The sequence below is a fragment of the Salarias fasciatus genome, chromosome 23 (genome assembly GCF_902148845.1).
Source record: "Salarias fasciatus chromosome 23, fSalaFa1.1, whole genome shotgun sequence".
Lineage (NCBI taxonomy): Eukaryota > Metazoa > Chordata > Actinopteri > Blenniiformes > Blenniidae > Salarias > Salarias fasciatus.
The window spans coordinates 17,870,152-17,889,557 of NC_043766.1; the positions used below are offsets into that span (position 1 = coordinate 17,870,152).

Here is a 19,406-nt window from a genome sequence, read left to right on the forward strand (position 1 = left end):
CTTAGGAGTGGCAGTAATCACAGTTTTCTAGCAGAACCTCAGATATCGCCCCTTTTTGTAAGATCCTCCCCACCTTTTTGATCTTACCCTGTGCCATTTTTTACCTCCTGCACACGGACCCTTCGTGACTCTGGAGAGCATTTCTGATTTGAAGAGCTGGACAAGTATTTTATTATGTTACCTTTTTAGGTTTTACGATTTACTGTTAACGTTATGGGGGAAGTACAGGTCCCCAAAACGGCAATATATTTTTTTGCCATAAAAAATCAAAATTGGAGCGCGATGAAAATGAGAAACAGAATTATTTTGGGACTATGACAATCCATTGATCTGAGATATTGAGAGGAAAAACTTCCAGTAGCACCCCTGTGACTCATGAAGTCTAAGCTGATGGCAGCCTGTCTGTGATAACAAAAATCCACCCCACATTTTTGTGAGCATATGGCCACAGGTTTAAGTCTCCACTCGGGTTTGTGCACATTTTGAACAGATGAGAAATGTAAAGATTATTTTATTACTGTTCAATTCATTAGATGTTTTCAGTGTCTATGCTGAACTGAGATGTTTGGTACTTTGCATTAGCTTTGAATTTACTCTGTCAATATGAGAGAAGTACTCTGCAGCAGTGAAACGATAAAGTATGTTTTGGTGCAACATCAAATTAGCTTCATTTGGCGCTGATTTGATCAATCGATCAACATTCTTATTGAATTTGAAATGATTTGCAACCTGAATTACATTCTTGCGTTAAAACTCTTAACAATTGTGGGATTCATTGTAGCAGTGCTTCATCTTTCCTCTGCTCTTCCCCAGGCTACGTCGAGCTTGTCACTACGTGGTTAACCTCAGATACTTTGAAATGTCCATTCTGTTGGTCATAGCTGCGAGCAGTATTGCCCTGGCAGCTGAGGACCCAGTAGCCACCTCCTCTGACTGGAATAAGGTTTGTATTTGCATTGATGTAGTTGTCATTTTTGTCAGACACTTGTAATAACCTGGACTTTGTTGCAGCCTGAATCTTCCTGCTGTTTTATTCACTCTGTTAACACAACTCCTTATCTGTGCTCTGGGTCTTTTAAATCCTGTCTGCTGCAGAAACTGACTGTATTAAAGAAAGAAAAGAGAAGAATAGAAGAAACTATTATAAAAAATCCTTAAATGTTTTGAAAGGGGTCGCTAATGCATCTTGATGGGGGGCAGTTAAATCTCTGACAAGTGTGTCAAATGAAGTCTGAGACACACTGAGCCTGAGAGCAATGTGGCTAATTATCCCGAGTTTTATTGTCATCGTTTGAGGGGACTGTTTCCTGGCTAAACAGCAAAGCGCAGAAATAAAAGTCATGTACATCATGAAATCGATGCCACCAATAAAAAGATTTCATTATACAAAGAGAATATTCATGTTTTGGTTGGTTCAGTTGTCTTGTTTGAGCTTTGCTTTGGCTAACTGACTCTGATGTTCTTTACAGGTTCTGCGTTATTTTGATTATGTTTTTACTGGAGTCTTCACATTTGAAATGATTATAAAGGTGAGCCACTGACTGAAAGGTACACAGCATGATATTGCATGCAGAAAGGAAATTGAGAAAAATATGTATCTATTTTGACCAATTTTGTTTTCCTTTGCATGAGGGAATATAAGGTTTAGGCTCATCAATATTCTTTGATTTCGGCAAATTTAGTAGCTCATGTCTGAGTTAGTGGCACTGTAATGTAGTTGCCTCTTTCACTCTGTTGTCTTCAGATGATCGATCAGGGTTTGATCCTCCATGATGGCTCCTACTTCAGAGACCTGTGGAACATCCTGGATTTCATCGTTGTGGTGGGAGCTCTGGTTGCCTTCGCCCTCACGTCAGTCATGTTTTATTTTTATTACATGAGCTAGTCTAATGTCTTAAAACAAACTTTTGCATCCCGACATCTTTGATTACCCTGTGTTATTTATGACTGTTGACATGTTTGTTCCTATCTTCTGTTTTTTATCTGTCTCTGGATGATACATCTGTTGGATTAACCAGCAGCAATGTGATGGGGTAAAATACACAAATGGCTTCTTCTCTGCAAACAAATACCAACTTAGATGTACAATATAATCTTTTTTTTTTTTTAATGATATCCATACAGTAATGTAGATCAAATATTCTGTGACAGCAAATTAAAAAATGAGGAAAACTGTTGTGCAAATAATTGATTGTTTAAAAAATTTGGTCTGACTTTCACACTGGTTCATTCATTCTGTACAGAAACAACAAAGGACGCGACATTAAGACCATCAAATCTTTGAGGGTGCTGCGTGTCCTGAGACCATTAAAAACAATAAAAAGACTTCCGAAACTCAAGGTGAGATATAGACTGTCTACGAGATTTGGGATTTTTCGTCAACGCATTTTGTGCACATTTTCTGACATGTTACACTTTAAAACAAAGACATAATTAGTAGTAATTCAGAGAGTAGTAATTAGTGTAATATTTCATATTAAGCAATTAAAAGTCAGATTATTTATTTCTTTTAACCTTTATTTATGCAAGATGAGCCATTGAGACCAAGGGTCTCATTTTCAAGGGTGACCTGTTCAGGATGGCTAGCAGCAAACACAAAGTTACAGATAAACATTAAAATGGTGCAGGTATTAAGAGCAAGGAAAGAAGTAGTTAGGGACATGTGCAGAATGCCATAGATCCTCTCATCGTCCTTTGTACCAATAGATTAACGTATTCAAGAGGAATCAAGCCGTAGAGCTTCCTGCTGAAGGATGCTCCAGGTTGCAGGGGCAGAGTAGGAGGAGACCCTTTTCACCCAGTTCGGTACAGACCGAGGGGAGATTGTTTCCATGTATGTGAACAGATAATGCATTTATAGATAAATATGCAGCAATGTGTTGTTCTACACATCGACAGCGCAGCTCAGTTTACCAAACAATGCAGTGTACAGTGATGTGTGAGAGGTTTTCAACCGGTTATAAGTGTCAAGCCACCATGATGTGCAGCATCCAAGCCATGTGAGCAGTGAGCCGAGGCATTTATATAAACATCGACGTAATCCAGGAGTGGCAATAAAGTGGCCGCGACAATGCCTTTCATGGCATTAAAAGAAAAACAGGCTCTATTTCTGAAGAAGAAACCCAGCGTCAGCTTTCTCGGGAGTAGCTCAAATAAGAGTAAGATAAGATGAGATGATCATGATCAATAGTTGATCTGTGTTTGTGTTAAAAGGTGATCAGAAACAATTGGTTAGAAATTTTTATAACAAAGCGAACATCCAGAACAGCTATTGTGTAGATGCACCAAAAAATTATATTATATATTTGTTAATGTTGTACTATTATAACTATAGCACGTATTTCAGCACTCATAACCTATAAAATAAAGAAGTTGCAAGTATATTTAAATAGTTTTATAAATACCAATTTCAGACAAAAAAGGCTTAAACTTCAGGTTATTCTTCTGCTTGTACATGTCTGCCTTTTTTGCGTGTATATAATCAAACTATAACAACAGTAAACTAGCACACAACATTGTCCATGTCTTTTGATTCAAGCATGCACTTATGAAATAACTGCTACAAGTAAACACTCAAAATAACTACCAGATCTCCATTAAGACACACAACGCCCAGTTGTGTCTTTAGTTTCTTTCAAAATCAGTTTCATTTAAAAGCCGGGTGAGAAGGCGATATCAATTCTATCAAAATATGTGTCTTTTCTTTTATCTTTTTAACCAAAATTACCTGAAGTGGACTCACTGAGTTCATTACGGGGAGTGTGTGCATCTGACCACATGTTGTCGATGCTGTAGACATTACTTGGTGGAGATGAGAAACTTGTTTGTTCGACCGCTTCATGTCCAAATATTTCAGACACATACTGTTTGATCTTCCATAATTTTTCTTACGCGATGTTTGTCTCTTTCTTCCAGGCGGTATTTGACTGCGTGGTCACGTCTCTGAAGAACGTCTTCAACATTTTAATTGTTTACAAGCTTTTTATGTTCATCTTTGCCGTCATCGCTGTGCAGCTCTTCAAGGGGAAGTTTTTCTACTGCACCGACAGTTCAAAGGACACAGAGAAGGACTGCCAGTAATCCTCAGATTTTCCCTCATACATAATTTATGATCTTCACTAAATCATTCGCTTGGCTTCGTGTCTTTATTTCCATCTTCCGCTTCTGTATTTGATGTGTCTCTTACTATTGATTACTAATTTATGTCCTCTAGTCTTTTCCTCATCTTTAGATGTTTTCTTCACCTTCATTCACAACTTACATTTTCAGTTGATTTTAAACTTTTATTTTCTTCATTGGTTTCAAAAACACATTAATTTTCTATAAAACATTATAGAAATTAATAAAACTGAGAATTCTCTTTTTAATTTGACCTTTATTTTGGTAGTTGTTTTAGATCGAAGATCAGAAAGGCTCAGCCGAAGTGGCAGCATTAAAAACAAAGAATGATTGACAGAGACTCATGGAAAATTCTCTTCTCTCAATGCAACCCTTGTTAAAATGTTTGTGTCCTTTCTTTACCCAGGGGCTACTACATTGACTATGGGAAGGATAAGAAGGAGGTAAAAAGACGAGACTGGAAGAGACACGAGTTTCATTACGACAACATCATCTGGGCTCTGCTCACTCTCTTCACCGTTTCCACCGGAGAGGGATGGCCTCAGTGAGTGTGCCGCTGGCCTCCAGCTAACTCTCATGCTGGATGATAAAATTCATTAGGAGCTCTCATCCCATATCATTTTTCTTTCTTAGAGGGATCATTAGTTTTTATGAGCATTATAACCTTTTAACATCTGCCTTGTTCCTTTGTTAATGGTCAAATCTGGCCTTTGAGGAAGGAAATATAATAGAGGAGAATAATTTAGGAGGGATTTTGCCATTCATTAGCAAACAATACGATTTTACCAATATTTCATTGATCTTGTGCTTGTGGGCTTAGGCCTCTCCAAACATTGTTAATTGACTGCTCTTGAGGAGAAAACTTTAAAGGATTTCCTTTTCTCAACAGTAAATTGGCATTTGATCTCCACCCCAATGAACAAACATTTAATAATTTCTGCAGGAACTGAAACATTATCATATTTAATGATAACACATAATGTAATCATTCTTCATCATAAAATAAATTTGACAGAGCACAAGACTCTGTAACCAAATCTATAATTGAAGTATCTGTAGACTGACTACAGTCACCTTCTTTGTACATTTTTTCCGTCCAATTCGTTCTGCTTGTGTTTCTGTTCGTCTGAGTGGTTGTGAGGATTGCGTTTCTGCTCTTTCAGGGTTTTGCAGCACTCTGTAGATGTCACAGAAGAGAACAGGGGTCCAAGTCCCAGCAACAGGATGGAAATGTCGATCTTCTACGTCATCTACTTTGTCGTCTTTCCTTTCTTCTTTGTCAACATATTTGTGGCTCTGATTATCATCACGTTCCAGGAACAGGGGGATAAAATGATGGAGGAGTGCAGTCTGGAGAAAAATGAGGTGAGGTCAGGTTAACAAGCAAAAGCCTCTTCTTTTGTCTTTCTTTTGCTATTAATTTAGATATATGGCTCTTGGGTGCAGCGAAACACCAGCATTTCTTGTTCAGACAGAAATGAAACATGCGGGTGTCAGTATTGGAGCAATCTCGTCATTTGAACAGCTGCATGAAAGTTAATGTGCTCATTAAGAGGATGTTGCTTGGTTCTTGTTCATACAATTCCTCCTCTGATCAATAATATGATGCCACATCAAAATGATTGATCGATGGAGAAACATGAGTGACATTACACTGTGTGATTACTGTTCTTATACATCTTTCCTCCACTGAAATTGCAGTTTTCTTTTTCATGATGTGGTCTGTCCTCTGTCATTATATATGTAGCTGGAAGTAAATACACTGTATGCAGTGTATTTAACAGACTTGGGATCAAGAGTGCATATGTTTGAATCCCACAGCTGACTTGTCACAACTGTGGGTCCCTGAGCCAGAGCGTTGACTCCCGTTAGCTCCCTGCAACGCCGTAATGTGGCCACACCTTCGCACCTTAAAAATAGTATTGGTCAATTTGTAAAGGGAATTTCGTCATTGTGATCTTTACATCGAATACAAGTGTAGTTACTGGGGTTGTGTTTGTAAATGTATCATTGTTCTTGAATCGTTTTGACTTGATGAGTTGAAACATAAAGTAGTGTAACAAATTCAAATGAAAAACTGCTGTACTTGTGAGATTAAGGTTTGATTATGACAGGTATGTCATCGGGGTGCCATGCACAAGGGGCTAGACAGGGTGAGGAGAATAAAAAATGATTTAGAAAGAAAGTTAATATGTTTCAAAGTAATGCTGGGATTTCAATGCTGCAGAATCAAATTGTGGTGTGTTGCTGACTCTCCACTGAGCAAGGCCCTTCCAGAAACTAAGGAATCACATGAAAATCCTTGAAGGAGTCAGTCGAAGCACGACATTAACTAAAACGTGTGTTCTGATTAAATAAAACTCCACCAGCTCCATCTCAACCCACACCCACCTTGCAAGGGCAGCGGGCGAGCTTTTGTGTATTACTGACAGTATCAGCTCAGTATTTAATTCCAAATGTTATTTTTGAATCAAACTGAGCCGAAAATGTGTTTTTAATTTTCTTTTGAAACATAAATCTTAATAATTCTTAAAAACAAGACTGATTTTCTGCTGTGGATGCAGTGGAATCCCATGTAATTCAAATACAGACAAAAAAAAAAACAAAAACGTGTTTTTGAAATGGATTGAACCATATTACTGTGTTTTTAAATATTTTGTCCTTGCCTTTCCTCTTTGCTCTGTTATATTTGTATTTCAGAGGGCTTGCATAGATTTTGCCATCAGTGCCAAGCCGCTGACCAGATACATGCCACAGAACCGGCACACCTTCCAGTACCGCTTGTGGCATTTTGTTGTCTCACCGTCTTTTGAGTACACAGTCCTGGCTATGATTGCTCTCAACACGGTTGTCCTGATGATGAAGGTGAGGACAATTACGTATTGAAATTTAAAAAAAAAAAAACAAAAAACAAAAAAAGAGTAACCGTTTTGATTGAAGATCAAAATATTAGTTGTGTGATGATTAAAACAACAGTTCACTACCTACACCTCCTGTTTCTTTAAAAATAACTGGGGTTTTTTTTCACACCTTAAATTGTTAATAGGAAATATCTCACCTTGTAATGGTTCAGAAAGAAAATCTGTTTGGAGCTTGGTATTGTTGACACTTTGGTTTTAAAAAAGGCCAAGATGCATCACTCCTAAGTAAAAACATGGTTGTGTCGGTGCGACATTCGCTTATTCACTGATCAGCTGGCCTTTATTTTTCAAGTTGTACCGGTTGTTCAGAAAGAGAAGCAGACAGGCAGGCACTGAGTGACTCAGCCTGTATTAAATATTGATCTATAATGTCCAGACGCTGCTATTTAGCATGACCTCATTAACTGTGGCTGAAGGCCCTGGAGGAATGACTCCTTTTATAGTGCGACAGATGAGTGGTGCACAGACAGAGGCACTATTTATGGGTCTGGAGGAATCTTCCATCAACCTGTAGCTCTGCAGGGAGCATGGCTGAAGTTCACCCCGGTATCAGAGAGGATCACTGAGACGCAGTAGCTTCGGGAATCGTCCGCTTTTTTTATATCCTACATAAAACTAAGATCACATCATTATTTAACCTTTACTACCTTTTTTTTTTTTTTTTTCAGTATTACTCTGCGCCGCCAGCGTATGAGGCCGTCCTGAAGCACCTGAACACAGCTTTCACTGTTCTCTTCTCTGTTGAGTGTGTCCTCAAGATTATGGCTTTTGGATTTTTGGTGAGCATAAACAGTGACACACAGCCTGTATCTAATGCCAGTCGCCTTTTAAAAATGTCTTCAAACATCCCTCCTCTTTCAACAGAACTATTTTCGAGACACGTGGAACATCTTTGACTTCATTACTGTCTTGGGCAGCATCACTGAGATTGTGGTCGACTTGCAGGTGATAATGACATGTTTACTATTGACTTTTCAATTCTTTATTCCCATAAAGCAAATGCAACAGCTCCTCTGCCATCTCTGTCTTTCTCAGTCTGTCGACAGGTTCAACATGAGTTTCTTGAAGCTGTTTCGAGCTGCTCGTCTGATCAAACTGTTGAGACAAGGTTACACCATCCGGATCCTTCTGTGGACCTTTGTCCAGTCCTTCAAGGCGTTGCCCTACGTCTGCTTGCTTATTGCCATGCTTTTCTTCATCTACGCCATTATCGGCATGCAGGTCAGAAATGACACACGCTGACAACAGACACTGATAATGGGGTTTGCCATTCTTTACTTTGTGGTATTGTTATACAGAAAACCGCTTACATCCTACTTGTTTTTGAGTAGAATAAAATGCTGCATAGCGAAAGTTTATTTTTTTGTTGATCTATCTTTTTTATATGCCTGTTTAAACCAGGTGTTTGGGAACATCAAGCTGAATGAGAAGACTCACATTAACCAGCACAACAACTTCAAAACATTCTCCGGTGCCCTGATGCTGCTGTTCAGGTAGAACTCTTTGGCACCTGCCCCTTTATTAATATGCACATAATGTTGGAAGTGCTTCAAATGTTTAATTAAATCACTCAACACTCAACACTCTGACTAATTTGGTTGTTTAAGATGAGCACTCACAGTGGTTTGTTTCTGTTAAATTAGCCCCGCAGTGTTTCAAGCTACTCTTAATTTGCTGCCTCTGGTTCATTAAATAACACATGCCTTTGATGTAGCCTGAACGATGTTGCTAGGTTACAGTAGTAGGAACTTTGCTATTTGAGTACCCAGGGGGCCATTCAGTGTCAGACCGTGATAGATACTGCTGTGTACCACTTGCCTCCTTAGCAAATAGCTTTGCAGACACTTTGAGAGTTTTAGATCTTTGGAAAAACTGCCCTTTGGGTCCAACAGTGCCGTTAAAGTGTTGCTTCTTCAAACTGTGTTTATTTAACCTTGCTGTTGTACAGCTATGCTCACATGTGCTATAAAACAAAACTACCAACATCCAAAGGTTTTTGGAGGCTTTTTCTTAATTTGAAACTACACAGAACCTCACAGACGGAAGAGCGGGGCCGTTTTCTGGAGGGATGATGAGGCAAATCTCATCAAGTTCCTCTCTTCTGATGTGCACATCTCCAATTCTGCTTATATCATCTGTCCTCAAGCCAAAGAAAAACAAGGCTACCAATCATAACATATCAATAGTAACACTCGCCCCAGCAATTCTCATATCTCACAACACTCTCACGCTGCCTTACATTCCTAATAGTTTCTCATTTTTAGTTAAATGCTGGACTTTCCTGTAGTTTTGAATGCATTGTAACTCATGTTTTAATCTGTAGACCATAAATTGAGAATAGCAGTGTTTCTGCCTTCATATAAATTCATCAGATGTGTAGTCTAAAATTGTAAGTTGTCTTGATTCGATTTACATCACATTCATATCTAAAATAAGCGTTGTTAGTAAAATCAGTTGGACTAATTGGATGCATAACAAAAGAAAATCAAGTATAACCCAGATATAAGCACCCTATTTTCAAAAAAATATTAGTTTCACAGTTGATGGAAAGGAAAATTACTTTTATTTGAAATAATTTGAAACTGATTTTCTTAATTTTAACTGTCCTTCCAAATACATTTAAGATAAAGATTTTGGCTGAATGCATGATGGATTAATGAACTTGATTAAAAGCCACAGTTACTACTTCTCATTGAATTAGTTGCCTTCAAATCTCTCGTGCCCATCTGAGTAGTCAGTCACAATTTGGCCCTTATTTAGTGAAAATGAAAATTAAAGAATGATCATCAGAATTGGCATCATTGGGTCCAGTATTTTTATTTAAATGCACAGTGAGACTCCTATTTGACATCTCTGAAAGCTGTTTCTGAAGGTGGTGGTGCCAAGTCTTCTTGATATTTTGATTGCACCTTCCAGATGGCGAGCGTAACTGTGAATAAACTGTGAGCCGGACAGCTCCAGTCATCCCACTCCCTCTGCTGTTGTTGTTGTATAACGTGTGTTTATCTAGGAGTGCCACGGGGGAGTCATGGCAGGAGATCATGCTGTCCTGTCTGGGGGGGCAGCACTGTGAGATGGACCCCTCTCTTAACTCTGCACTGCTGACATCTGACCATGAAGGGGGCTGCGGCTCCGACTTTGCCTATTTCTACTTTGTGTCCTTCATCTTTTTTAGCTCCTTCCTGGTAAGACAAGGACACTGAAGTTTTTACTTTAGTAAGAGATGCCAGAGGCCTCAGTCCGGCCAGTACTTTCTCAGTACTTCCTTTACTTTTATGTTTGGTTTTTACTTCCTCCCATGCAGATGCTGAACCTGTTTGTGGCCGTGATCATGGATAACTTTGAATATCTCACAAGAGACTCGTCCATCCTTGGTCCACACCATCTGGATGAGTTTGTCCGTATCTGGGGAGAGTATGATCGCGCTGCCTGGTCAGTTTGACACTACTGCTTATTAGTACTTAATGCGAGGCACTAGTATGAATAAATGGCAAAACAGGTTAAGGCAGTCAAAAAAATAAAATAAAATTCAGAGCTACATATTATTACTTTTAGTGAGATATTTTGCCGCACTAACATGATTTGGGGGTTAGTTGCTCTTTAAGTTAAGCCTTGACTCTTATCGTGGGATCCTGGGTTTGAATCCTGGTTGCAGCAGGTATGGTTTCTAGTCTCATACAAATTACTGCAAATCTGATAGGTGTTTTTTTTTTTTGTTTGTTTTGTTTTATGTACAGACAGTTTTGGGGTCTACTGTGCAGCACAGTGAAACAAAACACAGTGAGCTTGAACAGATTAACCACATCTACAAATTCATAGAAATGCAGGACAAGAGTGTATTCAGTAAACATGTAGAAGCATTGTATTGTTTTGCTTTGTTTGTTCAAATAATTTGTATCTTAATCATATAATCAATGATCTATTCTTACAGGGTTTTTTTTTTTTACCAGTGGTTTGTTGTTGCAGAGTCCTCACTCTGTCAAACAAGAGGACAGAGTCTCAAGTTGCCCCTTTGTTTTCTAAAAATCTGTAGTGATAATTTACACCACTAAAGACATGTATGCTTTTTCCAGTGGAAGGATCCACTATAAGGAGATGTACAAAGTTGTACGCACTATCTCACCTCCCCTGGGCTTTGGAAAGAACTGCCCCCACAGGGTGGCGTGCAAGGTTTGGTTCTCCCATGTCAACAAACCTCCCCTCTGCCTCTTTCATGTGGGATCCTTCCTGATTTTCCTTCTTTCCCCCTTTTTCCTTCCCTTCACTGAATGTCACCACCCTTGCTTGTTCTTCAAGGGTGTGTTAGTCGGGTTGGAGAATGACAATACTTCAGTCTCGGGGTACTAAGGCACAGGACGACCCATATTCACTTGTAAACATTCACGATTGTAGTGTTGAATGTTTAAAGGTTGCTTTTGATGCAGCTATGAAGGAATTTGAGGGAATCCTGTCTCTTTCTACCTTATGGATCTGGTATGTAATCCTCTATGACGTATAAACCCAAACCCAGTGCCACAATGCAAGTGTTTGTACCAGATCCAGGGAGGCTGTCATTCCTTTTATCATCTTGTCAAAACTTTTCTCTTTTCCCAGATTTCTATGCCTGCCGGCCGCATAGAAAGAAAACAGCCCGTTTTATTTATCCTACTTTTGCTCTCTCCTTTTGTGTGAAACCTTGAAATAACCCTTTCTCTTGTATTTTCTCCATTATTGTTCCCTTCCTCTCATCTTCACCCCTTCCTGTGTTCTCCCTCTTCTATCATCCACTCATCTCTTGGGAGCTCACCCTCTCCTGATGCCTCCATCCTCTCCTCCACCTCCAACATCACCCTGCTCCCTCTTTTCCTACTCTCTCTCATTTTCTTTGCTCTTCCTCATTCTCATCTTCATGGCTACCTGGCGCCCCCAGTGGTCGTATCCATTACACTGACATGTATGAGATGTTGACCAACATGTCGCCACCTCTAGGCCTGGGCAAGAAATGTCCCTCCAAGGTGGCATATAAGGTAGAATAATCCCCAGAGACTAACAGGCACTGGCTTCTTATTTCAATCAACGAAGCTAAGCAGTGTAAAATTGTGTTCTGTGTGGCGTACATTGGAAATACAAGCCATTTTTTCTGTTGATTATATGATGCAGTATTGCTGTGCTGAAGCAGTTTTACGTTGGAGTCTTTGTATATTGGGCTCTGATTGGCGCTACACTAATGATTTGCCTGTTTGCTTTGCATCTTGGCATTAAACTGAGGCATTAATATCTGTTTTTTGCTCATATCTGATTAAAGTCTAATATATTTCTGTTGGTTATTCAAAGCCTTACTAAAGTCACAATAATGAAGAAGTTGTTAAACATCTACATGTTGTCATTTGCAAAGAATATGCTACCAGGTTTTGTTACATGCTTTTGTGTTTCTTACTTTTATCTGTCTGCATGTGTCTGCTGCCGCAGCCCAGTGTCAAAACACATTTGTTGCCATTGGCATGTAACGTCTGTAGGAGTTTCATGTTCTTTCAAAGTTTGCACTGACAGAGCAGAAAACACCAAAAAAATGTTTTTGCTCACACAAGTTAAAGCATTTGTCTTTGAAATTGAGTAAATCTAATTATCTGATTACCTTTGGATTGTAATCAGATGTTTTGTTTTAATTTCAAACTTCAGTGATGCCAATGATTGCAATATGTGTTGTATTATTTGTGAATTTTGTTTTTTTTGTGGTGAAAATGAATGCATGCTCAATCTCAGTTATTTATCTCTTGTTCTAAGTTAGATTAAAGAAAGAGGAGTGCATGGACAACAACAGGGCTATACGACAACAGGACAGAGATCAGTAACAACATAAATATTTGTTGCTGTTTTTTCCATGCATTTTTCAAAAACAGATTGGTTGAGATTTTTTTAAGATCACAATGAAACAGTTTTAATGACGTCCTGATGTTTCTATAAAGTAATCAGTTGAGAAAACTGTTTTCTTTATGGAAGGAAATAATTACAAAGCTCACCTTGCTTATAGGAAATGATGATTCAGATGGACAGTCTCTCATTATACTTGTGGTTTGTCATAATCTTTTCAAGTCAGATGCTTTAAAATTATGATTTAGTTATCTGATTGTAGTCATAATAGACTTATAAATGACACAATAAGAAATTAAGCATTGCAATACAGCTGTTATTTCCACTTCAGTTTGTATTGATTTATTGATGATGGCATTACTGTCATGAACCATGTAAAGCCTCGCCTAACGATCATCTGTATAGTCTTTTAATTCAACATGAATTATTTTGTTTGCTCAACAGATGACCTGTAAACATCAAGTAACAGGCTTGAATAACATTAGGAGTCTGCTGGTCTCTTCTGCTTTGTTGTGTCACTGTTTGTTATTATTGACTGTGATGTTTTCCATGCTACCATCAGAGATTAGTCCTGATGAACATGCCAGTGGACGACGACATGTCGGTCCACTTCACCTCCACCCTCATGGCCCTCATCCGCACTGCCCTGGAGGTCAAGATAGCGAGAGGTCAGGAATAACCAATCAATAACTTCTTATATTTACTGATGTACGAAACATCTGTGTGTGTGTTTGTGCGATAGACAGATTTATTTCAGTAGTGTTTGTGCTTTTCTGAATGAATATGCAGGAGATGAAGACAGAAATCAAATGGATTTGGATCTGCAGAAAGAAATTGGAGTCATCTGGCCTCACCTCTCCCAAAAGACCCTGGAACTGTTGGTCCCGATTCACAAAGGTGAAAATCACTTAATTTGAAAGTGTTTGATTACCATTACAGGTTAGCCTTTTTGAAACTGTTTCCCTCACCGCCAAAGATCCTCTTGCTCCATCTGTAATAGTTGTAACTTCTGCTTCACAGCAAGTGACATGACCATTGGGAAGATCTATGCTGCCATGATGATCATGGACTACTACAAGCAAAGCAAGGCCAAGAAGCTCCGACAGCAACTGGAGGAACAGGTTTGTTTCTTCTTGTCTGCTTGCTTGCTGGATTGGCAGGTGGAGTGACGACTGTGGCTCGGCTGGCAGAGTGGTCTTCTCACAACCGGGGGGTTGTTGTTCTGATTTCCACCTCCCCCTGTCCATGTGTCGGAGTGTCCTCGGGCAAGACACTGAACCCCAAAAAGATGGATGGATGGATGGATGGATGGATGGATGGATGGATGGATGAATATGAAGGTGGTACTGATAAATCAATGTAGATGAAGCAGAGAGGAGATTCAGTGATCACACTGGCAGAGCGTAAAGCAGGTGTGCATATAATAGCAGCATCAATGTTGGAATTATTAAATGAGAAATTACAATATTAAAAACAATAACTAATAGTGTGTAGCAGACCATGCGATTTAATTTGATGTGATTTTTGTTTTTGTTATTTTCTTTTCCCACAGAAACATGCACCTATGTTCCAACGAATGGATGCTTCATCTCTTCCTCAAGAAATCCTATGCAATGCCAAGTCCTTGTCATTCCTCAGGCATAGTGCTGGTTCAGCTCTGTAAATACTTATTTTTTTAGATCTCCATGCAGTCAGTTGCATTGTTGTGTTGTGCTGTAGCAGCTCTGCAAGAATCCTCTTCTCTCCCACAGCACCAGAGGAGGTTTTGTGGCACTCAGCCCCATCTCTCCCCAAGAGATGTTCCTGCAGCCTCTGTCTCACTCCAGGGAGGAAAAGGAAGATGAAGAGGAGGAAGATGACGACTACCGTTCACCTTACCAGCCCTACCATCACCTGCATCACCGCCACCACCATCGTCATTTACACACACTGGTAAGCAAGGTCTCTCAGACATATTCTTAAGCAAAGGCAGTCAAAGTAACACATTTCAGCAACAGGCAAATTTTGCAGTGCTTTACTTCATCAAACGTGTAAGATGTAATGACAAGAAAAAAAACTAAAGACAACTTAAAATGCAAAAGTGTTATTTAAATAGAAAATGAAACTAAACAAAACAAGTGGAATAACAAGCAATGATTAAAATGAAATACAAGAACTTCACATACAGTATTGTATAAAATCAGAGACTGTTTCACACAAAGGTCCACCGCCTCATTTTAAAAGATTTTAAGTATTTGGTGCAGAAGAACTTGAAGCAACTTCTGAATGTTTGATTGTGATTCTGTAAATGAAAAGCAGGTTTGATGAAGATGGCCTGAGAGGTTTGAATGGTTGATAATATAACAGAGGATCATAGATGGCACGTTAGGTCTGAGGCACTCGGAGTTTTGTACTTTTTAGTTGTGTAGCATACTGCCAATTTAAAAAAAAACAACTTATTTTTATTATTATCATTATCTTAAATTGGCAGTACGCTATTTCTTTATTGTAGCATCAGTATATGCTCTTCCTGACCATCTGGATCAGTTGAAGAAAAGTCAAACTCTGTGGTATCCATGTAGGTGCCGGAAGTTGTGGAATATAACCAAATAATGCAGAAGGCCCGGCAGGACCCAACTCTTCTGAAATCACCTCAGCGGACGTCATCTATCAGAGCATCCTCCATGCCCAGACTGGCTGTTGACACTCAGGTAATAAAGGATAAAACTTTCATGTAATCGCATATATATATATTTGTTATGTATATATATGTTCATAACATGCTCTCTGCTTGCATAAATGTAGCCTGGGATGCCAGCAGACAATAAGCTGATGAAGCGCTCCTTCTCCACCATTGGTGATCAGTGTGTCAACGGCCTCTGGCAGGAACAGCACTCTCTGGAGAGAGTCAGTCCCGACAGCACATACAGACCCCGGCAGAGGAGCTATAGAGGTTAATTAACCATTTAAAAAACCCAGTGTGACCAGAGTGATTGATGTCTGTATTTATATTTTTTATTTTTCCATACACTGAAATTAAGGGTAAAAAACTGGATGAATTGAAGTTACTACTCTAAATGTTTCTTTTAGGCCCAAGAATCAACCACAGGGATACTAGTAGCCATGAGAGAGGGAGATCAAAAGAAAGACGCCATCTTCTGTCCCCTGATGTGTCCCGCTGCAACTCTGAGGAACGAAGCCGGGACCCCTCATATGAGAGGAGACGATCCCGCTCACCCAGTGAAGGACCCGCGCATAGCCAGCAGAAACAGGTGAGTGGAAAATACTCCGGAGAGAAAAAGCTTCAGTCGTCGTGGCTGTTTGCTGAGTGACTTTACGAAATAAAAACCTTATTTTAGAGAAGTATGTCAGAAACCAAAATAGAATCAGCAGTTTGTCATGTTTTCCTCACTTCTGTGTTTAAATTCTTCACAGATGAACACATCAGGAAGCCCAGCAAACTCAACCTCTGAGTCCGGTACCCCTCGCAATCGGCGCCAGCTGCCTCAGACACCCTCTCGTCCGCGGCCTTACATCTCTTACTCTCCTCTCATTTGCCGAGCCCAAACCTCTCCGACAGGGGAGGCCACCTCTGAGGAGCAAGCGCAGCCTCAGGATGTTACTGCTGGCTCCACTGAGCCCTCATGGAAGGTTGGGAAAGAAAGCGGACCCCTGTCTGCAAATCAAGGGTCATCAGGTGTTCAAAGTTCAGGACCGAGCCACCCATCCCCCCATCGGTATATATCGGAGCCCTACCTCCCATTCCACAAGGACGTCACCAGTGGCGAAGCAGGTGATAAGCAGGAGACCCTTACCTTTGAGTCTGCCATTGCCACTAGCCTGGGACGGGCCAACGCCATAAGCTCCGCCCCTCAGCTCAGACACTCCTGGCAGGTTCCGAACGGCCATTTTCGGAAGCACATGGGCCAGTCAAGTCCAGCTGGTGCCAGCGAGCTGCTAAGTGACACAGACGAAGACGACCGTTGCTAAAATATCGAGGCGGATGAAACGGATGCACGGAGCAGTCGGGCATCTCGGAGTGGCTGATGTGTAACCACATAGCTTCTCTGTGACTTCGAGAACATGGCGTTCTCAGCACCAGTAGCATTACAGGCAGTACTGAGTTTGATTGTTATTTATCTGGAGAGTGTCGTCCGTCTGCACGTGCGTGTCCTTTGTATGTGTTTATTTTAGCCAGACAAAGACTGCGTGTGTGGATGTGAATGTGTGTTTTCATGTGTATGCTCTTCACGGAGAAAACGTGCCAAATCAACAGAACAGCAGAGACTGATTTCACCATAAGTAGCTCACTGCGGGCAACACCACGCGTTGCCAAGCCTTCCCACACAAGTTATTGTTTTGATTGTTATATTTGAACAAATCGTGGTGAGATGTCAATTTCAGATGTCCAAACCTTCTAGATGAATCCTGAAAATGGATTTAAGTGCATTTGTGCAAGTGAACATAGAAGTAGCACGTAAACATGTAATAAGATGAATGTATTTTAGTTTTCTGGTCAGGTGATTTGAGATGGTCGCTGTTGGTCTTTTCTGTGCATTGTTGTAAGAGTAGATTTGAAGCAGAGATGAATTAAACCCAATTATGCCAGTTTATGGCAAGCAGCCATTACCAACAGTTCCTGTTTACAGCAAGACTATCCACGAGATTCATGGGCATTAAACAGTCACTGATCAATAAGTAATCCAAGTTTCAGACCTTTAAGTGAGTTAAATGTGTAGTGATGGTTGGGTTTTTTTCTGCCATAATGTGAAAACAGTGATAGTGTAAAATCATCTGGAGCACAGATGTACGTGAAAAAGATGCTGTGGATCATGAACAGATCACACAATAAGAGATGTTTAATCTCAGGACCGTTGAGTTTGTAATTTTTATTTTTTTTCCTGACACCTGAAAGTGTTTCCATGTGGATGGAGATGAGATGGACTTTACGTGTCTGGTAACTCTACAATTCAGAAAACATCCCAGGAACATGAGCGCACCGTCACCTTGGTCTCAACCACTGGAGACTTCAGACAGGCCCTGCGGTCTGCATCTGCTCTGTTCATGGACTACTGCAGCGGAGGCCTGAGGACCGACCATTCGTATGGCCTGGATGATGTTGGTATTTGAAGCCAAATAGATGTTCATTTTTCACATTTCTGTGCTGAATAACTGCAGTTGATGTTGTGTCTGAAAGGTGATGAAAGCAATTCTCTTCCTGTATATAGAGCTGGGGGTGTGTCCTCTTCTTGCCTCCTTTCATATGAAGACAAAACTGGTGAGAATTGTCTGTCCTCTGTACATGTGATGCAACATGATACTTGATAACAAAAATGGAATCACAGGCGCTATTTGGTTTGTCCATTATCTGCCGCATTGTTCCAGGTCACATATGTTTTTGTCTGTAAAAACAAGCCTTGGGTAATTTCTGTGCATCGGTTTATAGTAATTTTCACATGCATGATCATGGTGACTGTGATAATGACAGATGAGTAAGAGAGTCCTGTTTATTATTGTCCATGACGCTTATTTGGGTTAATTTAGCGCCAAAAAAACAATAATAATAGGAAAATTAAACAAAAGTTTGTTTCTTATTTAAACGCCATTCACTGTCTAAATCCATGAACATTTAAAATCTTAAGAGAGTTTGTTGTTCCCTCTAAATAGAACTTATATTTATATCATGTGCTGTTGTATTGTTGAATAAAATGTTGAATTTGAAATGTGAAGATAGAGCATATCTAGACAGGTAAGAAGAGGTCACACTGGAGTCCCATACAGAAAGTGCCGCACAGAAAAAGAATATCTTCTTGCTGACAGTCTCTCTTGGAAGTTTGTTAAGACCTCATACAGGTCAGGCTAAGGTTTCAGCGTGTAGAATATAGGACTTAACATGCTTAAAATGTACTTTGCAGTCTGGGTCTTAACTTTGATGTCCGTCTAAACAGAACAGCCTAATCTGTGCCTGGGGAAATTCAAGCAAAGAGTTCCTTATCAAGCCAGGATTTCATAGAGAAGTTTTGCGGTAAATATGTAGGATAAACTGTAAAAATAAATTCATGTTTAATTTATTGCTTCATAGTGCTTGTCTGTTCTTTATCAAAGCACTGTTTACGTGTCTGTTTGAAAGCAACATGGAAAGGAATTACTAAATGCAGTGGATGTTTAATGTACTGACGGTGTCACAACAAGACTGTAGCTTCATGAAATCAAACTACAGTTCAGATGAGATATCAACCAAAATATCATTTCTACAAATTACTGTGCATTATTAGAGAGTAGGAAAACTTTGAGTCTATGGCATTTATCCTTGAGGTTCCACAAACTAGATGTTTCGGCCTCATTTTTTTCAGTGAACAAATATACATGTGGATCTGCCCTAGACTAGTAAAATGACAGCATTACAACCTTTAAATTATTTTTTTGTTTCAAAAAGTATGACAGTGTTCTGAAAATGTTTGGAAATACTGTAAATTTTCCAAAACATAGCATTTGTTTTTTTCAAAGAAAAGTAACGGAGGGAATCGTCTTTGCCTC

At 39.7% G+C, this 19,406-nt stretch overlaps 1 protein-coding gene across 2 annotated transcripts in view; it reads left to right on the forward strand.

Annotated features, from left to right (window-relative positions):
- Positions 1-18,940, forward strand: part of cacna1ea (calcium channel, voltage-dependent, R type, alpha 1E subunit a) — a 108,515-nt gene extending 89,575 nt beyond the window's left edge. Inside the window, exons 25-49 of one of the 2 annotated variants that reach the window (XM_030082442.1) lie at positions 814-943; positions 1,470-1,529; positions 1,745-1,851; positions 2,022-2,033; positions 2,244-2,340; positions 3,916-4,076; positions 4,526-4,663; positions 5,283-5,484; positions 6,820-6,984; positions 7,709-7,819; positions 7,905-7,985; positions 8,076-8,261; positions 8,442-8,533; positions 10,051-10,225; positions 10,345-10,472; positions 11,950-12,046; positions 13,453-13,558; positions 13,680-13,787; positions 13,911-14,011; positions 14,443-14,549; positions 14,642-14,822; positions 15,452-15,580; positions 15,675-15,822; positions 15,960-16,141; positions 16,305-18,940. In XM_030082442.1, the coding sequence (XP_029938302.1) occupies positions 814-943; positions 1,470-1,529; positions 1,745-1,851; positions 2,022-2,033; positions 2,244-2,340; positions 3,916-4,076; positions 4,526-4,663; positions 5,283-5,484; positions 6,820-6,984; positions 7,709-7,819; positions 7,905-7,985; positions 8,076-8,261; positions 8,442-8,533; positions 10,051-10,225; positions 10,345-10,472; positions 11,950-12,046; positions 13,453-13,558; positions 13,680-13,787; positions 13,911-14,011; positions 14,443-14,549; positions 14,642-14,822; positions 15,452-15,580; positions 15,675-15,822; positions 15,960-16,141; positions 16,305-16,859 (3,559 nt within the window). In that variant the 3' untranslated portion in view covers positions 16,860-18,940. The remainder of the gene's footprint in view (positions 1-813; positions 944-1,469; positions 1,530-1,744; positions 1,852-2,021; positions 2,034-2,243; positions 2,341-3,915; positions 4,077-4,525; positions 4,664-5,282; positions 5,485-6,819; positions 6,985-7,708; positions 7,820-7,904; positions 7,986-8,075; positions 8,262-8,441; positions 8,534-10,050; positions 10,226-10,344; positions 10,473-11,949; positions 12,047-13,452; positions 13,559-13,679; positions 13,788-13,910; positions 14,012-14,442; positions 14,550-14,641; positions 14,823-15,451; positions 15,581-15,674; positions 15,823-15,959; positions 16,142-16,304) is intronic. The other variant, XM_030082443.1, reaches the window with a different exon arrangement.
- Positions 18,941-19,406: the final 466 nt, after the last annotated feature.